General features: G+C 44.6%; 1 protein-coding gene across 4 annotated transcripts in view; it reads right to left on the reverse strand.

The window, feature by feature from the left end:
- LOC124021795 (monocarboxylate transporter 6-like) overlaps window positions 1-3419 on the reverse strand; it is a 19425-nt gene extending 16006 nt beyond the window's left edge. The window contains exons 1-2 of one of the 4 annotated variants that reach the window (XM_046336915.1): window positions 3068-3418; window positions 1-196 (exon numbers count right to left, since the gene is read on the reverse strand). The exon at window positions 1-196 is cut by the window's left edge and continues 441 nt beyond it. In XM_046336915.1, the coding sequence (XP_046192871.1) occupies window positions 1-196; window positions 3068-3133 (262 nt within the window). In that variant the 5' untranslated portion in view covers window positions 3134-3418. Of the gene's footprint in view, window positions 197-1939; window positions 2447-2498; window positions 2768-3067 lie in introns of those variants that run through there. The other 3 variants (XM_046336916.1, XM_046336917.1, XM_046336918.1) reach the window with 3 other exon arrangements.
- Window positions 3420-7395: the final 3976 nt, after the last annotated feature.

Genomic DNA, 7395 nt, shown 5'->3' on the forward strand with positions numbered 1-7395 from the left:
ACCTCTCTGCCCTAACCTCGGGTCCCTTAGGCCCCTCTCCTCCACTACCCCTCCTCAGCAGAACTGTGTCACCCTGGGTCTGGTTCGGTCTGGTCCTCTGGGTCCTGTGGGACTGGTTCTGTCTGGCCTCCAACTCCACCCCCTCTGTCATCCTGCCTAGCTGACTGTGGACTGGGCCTTCTGCTAGATCAGCTTCCTGTGTGGAGGGTGACAGGGAGGGATAGATGAGATGGAGGGAAGGAGAGTGGGATTAGAAGAAGGGTGGGAAGAGAGAGAGAGAGAGAGAGAGAGAGAGAGGGAGAGGGAGAGGGAGAGGGAGAGAGAGAGGTAGAGAGAGAGAGAGAGAGAGAGAGAGAGAGAGAGAGAGAGAGAGAGGAGAGAGAGCGAGAGAGAGAGAGAGAGAGAGAGAGAGAGAGAGAGAGAGAGGAGAGGTAGAGAGAGAGAGAGAGGGAGATGGAGAGAGAGAGAGAGAGAGAGAGAGGAGAGAGAGAGGTAGAGAGAGAGAGAGAGAGAGAGAGAGAGAGAGAGAGAGAGAGAGAGAGAGAGAGAGAGAGAGAGAGAGAGAGAGAGAGAGAGAGAGAGAGAGAGAGAGGTAGAGAGAGAGAGAGGTAGAGAGAGAGAGAGAGAGCGAGAGAGAGAGAGGTAGAGAGAGAGAGAGAGCGAGAGAGAGAGAGAGAGAGAGAGAGAGAGAGAGGTAGAGAGAGAGAGAGAGGTGAGAGAGAGAGAGAGAGAGAGAGAGAGAGAGAGGTAGAGAGAGAGAGAGAGGTAGAGAGAGAGAGAGGTCTGAGAGTTGTTAGAGCGAGAGAGAGAGCTGCAGAGAGAGAGAGAGAGAGAGTAGAGGAGAGAGAGAGGTAGAGAGAGAGTGAGAGGTAGAGAGAGAGAGAGAGAGCCAGAGATAATGGATAGAGAGAGGAGAGAGGAGACAAGAGCAAAGCAGAGAGAGAGGCTAGAAGAGGTAGAGAGAGTAGGTAGAGAGAGAGGAGGAGATGGATCGCGAGAGAGCGCGAGAGAGAGAGAGAGGTCTGGTGTTGTTAGTTACTCAGAGGCAGCTGCAGCCCTGGCTGTGATATTGGCTCTGTGTCTAAACAGCCACTGATAATGGATGCAGAGGGAGGGACAAAGCAAAGCAGCCTCACTGGCTGAAGATATATTGTAAATGGATCAACTTGAGTAAATGTTTTCCACGAATACCCCCAAAATAGGCTATTAGACAGATCCTTTCTACCAATGCATAAAGTGTGTATATGAGATCCGCCTTTCTTTGTCTCAACTCACTCACTTTTCAGCACCAGTATCTCTACTCCAATTTGTAAGTCGCTCTGGATAAGAGCGTCTGCTAAATGACTTAAATGTAATGTAAATGTACTGCACATCATCATCTATCAGTCCAGTGTTAATTTGCTACATTGTAATGACGTCAGTACTACGGGCTATTTATTGCCGTTCTATGGTGTTATTGACTGTACGTTTGTTTCCATGTATTCCACACCTCAGCAATTTCAAACATTTTTTTTCTCAGAAAGGTGAGTTCCAGACATTTTTAAAATTATGCAACATTACCTGTTATTGTTTATGGCCATCGTGAAAAATTGTAACTCTGTGTTGTTGTTTGTGTCGCACTGCTTTGCTTTATCTTGGCCAGGTCGTAGTTGTAAATGAGAACTTGTTCTCAACTATCTTACCTGGCTAAATAAAGGTGAAATAAAAATATATAATAAAATAAATAAAAATCACCAATTAGCCTCAAAGACTACCTAGCATATACATGGTAGATAGGACAATAACAAGGATGCACAGTCTATTGCTATAGCTGTAATAAAGTCATATGCAATTGTACATTGAAATAGATTTGAACAGATAAGCAATGTGCCGCTCACATTGATCATAAAACAAATGCATAATGGCTGTAACCTATCCTACAACAAATCCCGTTTCCTACCTGGAGTGTCCCTGGTCAGCCCGTCAAAACCCGGCGAGATATTTTACCATTATCATGTCGATGAAGTCAGTGGGTGTTCGCATAACTCATTTACCACGAATACGATTATATCACTTTTCACAATTACCCTAAACCGCGCGGCATCACCAATGTTTTCCCGGTGTCCGGGCGTCAACACAGAACGCGTGAAGTCGCCCGCGGTACCACGGGATGTGTGTGCAGACAGAAAACATATGCCTCTCAATCAGGTGGCGTTGCGTGAACTCGCAGTTCTTTCAAACACGCTGTCAAATCAAATCCTGGAGAACACCGGAGGCATCAATCGCCTCTCTTGTTCTCAACTTTCATTTTGCCGGTCTGCCTTGCAGAAAGCCATCAAACCCAGTCACATCACTGGATAGGACACGTCTCTCCGGCACCAATATTATCCAATCAGTTTGCCCACAGACAAGCCGTCAACAAAAACACCCCTTTGTCATTATTGTAATCCCCAGGACTCGTGTTCATTTAATCTAAACTACTTCATTAATACATACAGAATTATCAAGATTAGGTTTACCATATAAAGCCCGGTTGCCGGTTTCTCGTCAGAGGTCCCTTGAGAATTTGTCTCCATGGGAACAGAACGGCCCGGGTTTCTGGTTTGCACGTGCAGCGCTGCAGGATATCAGACCGCAATAAATCTAGAATAATGTAACAATCGTTGGCCATTTTGGAAACGTAACATAACCTATTACAACATATGTTGCAATGGGTCTTAGGCTAAATAATGATATTAACATTGTCAGATGACATTTGTCATAGCCTGTCCTCGATGATGCAATGTACAATCAGTTGCGGTTCTAGCTTGTATGGTTCCCTGGGTGCGAACCCCCCGACATTTGGAACGACACAAATAAATAATCATAACATTTAAAACTATATAAATATAAAAATATATATTAAAAAAATACGCCTCATAAATGTAAAAAAAACAAGTAACAAAGTCAAATAGAAACAAATATATATAATCAAATTATTAATTTACTACCTTGTCTGCTCGGGGATTCGATTCAGCAACTTTTCGGATACTGGCCCAACCACGAGCCTACCTGTGTCTGTGACGTTTTTTATTAAGGAGCTGCATACCTTTATCTTTAGCGAGTTTCTCCTCTTTCCTCTTTTCCCTGATGGCTTAGAACTTTTCTTGTCCATTTATGTTGAATTGGCACTCGAGCATCAATACATTACCCATCCTCCAACACTGTCAACCAAGAGTCAAGACTACATTACCCATCCTCCAACACTGTCAACCAAGAGTCAAGACTACATTACCCATCCTCCAACACTGTTAATCAAGAGTCAAGACTGCATTACCCATCCTCCAACACTGTTAACCAAGAGTCAAGACTACATTACCCATCCTCCAACACTGTCAACCAAGAGTCAAGACTACATTACCCATCCTCCAACACTGTCAACCAAGAGTCAAGACTACATTACCCATCCTCCAACACTGTCAACCAAGAGTCAAGACTACATTACCCATCCTCCAACACTGTTAATCAAGAGTCAAGACTACATTACCCATCCTCCAACACTGTTAATCAAGAGTCAAGACTACATTACCCATCCTCCAACACTGTTAATCAAGAGTCAAGACTACATTACCCATCCTCCAACACTGTCAACCAAGAGTCAAGACTACATTACCCATCCTCCAACACTGTTAACCAAGAGTCAAGACTACATCACCCATCCTCCAACACTGTTAACCAAGAGTCAAGACTACATTACCCATCCTCCAACACTGTTAACCAAGAGTCAAGACTACATTACCCATCCTCCAACACTGTTAACCAAGAGTCAAGACTACATTACCCATCCTCCAACACTGTTAACCAAGAGTCAAGACTACATTACCCATCCTCCAACACTGTTAACCAAGAGTCAAGACTACATTACCCATCCTCCAACACTGTCAACCAAGAGTCAAGACTACATTACCCATCCTCCAACACTGTCAACCAAGAGTCAAGACTACATTACCCATCCTCCAACACTGTCAACCAAGAGTCAAGACTACATTACCCATCCTCCAACACTGTCAACCAAGAGTCAAGACTACATTACCCATCCTCCAACACTGTCAACCAAGAGTCAAGACTACATTACCCATCCTCCAACACTGTCAACCAAGAGTCAAGACTACATTACCCATCCTCCAACACTGTCAACCAAGAGTCAAGACTACATTACCCATCCTCCAACACTGTCAACCAAGAGTCAAGACTACATTACCCATCCTCCAACACTGTCAACCAAGAGTCAAGACTACATTACCCATCCTCCAACACTGTCAACCAAGAGTCAAGACTACATTACCCATCCTCCAACACTGTTAACCAAGAGTCAAGACTACATTACCCATCCTCCAACACTGTCAACCAAGAGTCAAGACTACATTACCCATCCTCCAACACTGTTAACCAAGAGTCAAGACTACATTACCCATCCTCCAACACTGTTAACCAAGAGTCAAGACTACATTACCCATCCTCCAACACTGTCAACCAAGAGTCAAGACTACATTACCCATCCTCCAACACTGTCAACCAAGAGTCAAGACTACATTACCCATCCTCCAACACTGTTAACCAAGAGTCAAGACTACATTACCCATCCTCCAACACTGTTAACCAAGAGTCAAGACTACATTACCCATCCTCCAACACTGTCAACCAAGAGTCAAGACTACATTACCCATCCTCCAACACTGTTAACCAAGAGTCAAGACTACATTACCCATCCTCCAACACTGTTAACCAAGAGTCAAGACTACATTACCCATCCTCCAACACTGTTAACCAAGAGTCAAGACTACATTACCCATCCTCCAACACTGTCAACCAAGAGTCAAGACTACATTACCCATCCTCCAACACTGTCAACCAAGAGTCAAGACTACATTACCCATCCTCCAACACTGTTAACCAAGAGTCAAGACTACATTACCCATCCTCCAACACTGTTAACCAAGAGTCAAGACTACATTACCCATCCTCCAACACTGTCAACCAAGAGTCAAGACTACATTACCCATCCTCCAACACTGTTAACCAAGAGTCAAGACTACATTACCCATCCCCCAACACTGTTAATCAAGAGTAATAAATGAATTAGGCCTTAATCTGTGGATTTGACATGACTGGGAATACAGACAGATACGCATCTGTTGGTCACAGAACAACAGGTAGGGGCGTGGATCAGAAAACCAGTCAGTATCTGGTGAGACCATTGGCCTCATGCAGCACAACACATCTCATTTGAATAGAGTTGATCAGGCTGTTAATTGTGGCCTGTGAAATGTTGTCCCACTCCTCTTCGATGGTTGTGCGAATATGTTGGATATTGGTTGGAACTGGAACATCCTGTCCTACAAGCCTATCCCGAACATCCCAAACATGCTCACCGGGTATGTCACCCTGGTGAGTATGCAGGCAATGGAAGAACTGGGACAGTTTCCGCTTCCAGGAATTGTGTACAGATCCTTGCGACATGGGGCTGTGCATTATCATGCTGAAACATGAGGTGATGGCGGTGGCTGACTGGCACGACAATGGGCCTCAGGATGTGGTCACGGTATCTCTGTGCATTCAACGTGCCATCGATAAAATGCAATGGTGTTCGTTATCCGTAGCTTATGTCTGCCCATACCATAACCCCACCGCCACCATGGGGACCTCTGTTCACAATGTTGACATCAGTAAACACCATACCATAACCCCTCCGTCACCATGGGGCCCTCTGTTCACAACGTTGACATCAGCAAACACCATACCATAACCCCACCGCCACCATGGGGACCTCTGTTCACAATGTTGACATCAGTAAACACCATACCATAACCCCTCCGCCACCATGGGGACCTCTGTTCACAATGTTGACATCAGTAAACACCATACCATAACCCCTCCACCACCATGGGGACCTCTGTTCACAACGTTGACATCAGTAAACACCATACCATAACCCCTCCGTCACCATGGGGCCCTCTGTTCACAACGTTGACATCAGCAAACACCATACCATAACCCCCCCACCACCATGGGGCCCTCTGTTCACAACGTTGACATCAGCAAACACCATACCATAACCCCTCCGCCACCATGGGGACCTCTGTTCACAATGTTGACATCAGTAAACACCATACCATAACCCCTCCACCACCATGGGGACCTCTGTTCACAACGTTGACATCAGTAAACACCATACCATAACCCCTCCGTCACCATGGGGCCCTCTGTTCACAACGTTGACATCAGCAAACACCATACCATAACCCCTCCGTCACCATGGGGACCTCTGTTCACAACGTTGACATCAGCAAACACCATACCATAACCCCTCCGTCACCATGGGGACCTCTGTTCACAACGTTGACATCAGTAAACACCATACCATAACCCCACCACCACCATGGGGACCTCTGTTCACAACATTGACGGTTGTGAGGCTGGTTGGACGCACTGCCAAATTCTCTAAAACTACATTGGAGGCAGCTTATGGTAGGAACACAGACAGACCTCTTTTACAGCTGGGCCCTGCCTATACATGTTTATACATACAGTTTAGGTACAATGATTAAAAAACTAAACACGACAAACAAAACCATCACAGATCATACAAATAAATACAAATACAACAACAGATTTCATTTCCACACAGGTTATTCTACTAACAGCACAAAAACCTTACTCGACACAGTTACAAGCAACACAAAAATAAAAATGCTCCAATAAATATTTAAAATGGGCAACAGGGGGACAAGAGTCTCACGTTTAAGTTTAGCCTGCAGGCTATTCCATAGACAAGGAGCGTAACAGGAAAAGGCAGCCATTCCCAACTCTGTGGAAACCGCATGGGCCTCAAGTGTAATCCATGTTTGAGACCTGGATTTAGGAATTCTAATTCTAATATTGATGAGTGATGATAAATAAGAAGGGAGCTTATTCAGAAGTGCTTTATAGACAAATACGAGAGCATGTTGTTCTCATCTCACGGACAGCAAAGTCCAACCCACATTATGATATAAAACACAGCGGTGAGTTCTGCAGCTAGCACCCGTAATAAACCCCTAATAAACCTGCGCAACGATAAGTAGCATCCAGCGATTTAAGTGTTGATGCCGTAGCGTGCGCATGTAAATAATATCCCCATAATCTATAACAGACATAAAAGTAGCTTGCACAATTAGTCTTCTATTTATAGAGGACAAACATGTCCTGGTTCTATAGAGGAAGCCTAGCTTGATTGTTAGCCGTTTACAAAGTTCATCAATATGCATTTTAATAGACAGTTCATCATCCAATCATATCCCTAAGTATTTATATGCAGAGACCTGATTCATTTTAGAGTGGCCTTTTATTGTCCCCAGCACCTGTGTAATGATCATGCTGTTTAATATATGCCACACC

The sequence above is a fragment of the Oncorhynchus gorbuscha genome, unplaced genomic scaffold, assembly GCF_021184085.1.
Source record: "Oncorhynchus gorbuscha isolate QuinsamMale2020 ecotype Even-year unplaced genomic scaffold, OgorEven_v1.0 Un_scaffold_1213, whole genome shotgun sequence".
NCBI classification, from domain to species: domain Eukaryota; kingdom Metazoa; phylum Chordata; class Actinopteri; order Salmoniformes; family Salmonidae; genus Oncorhynchus; species Oncorhynchus gorbuscha.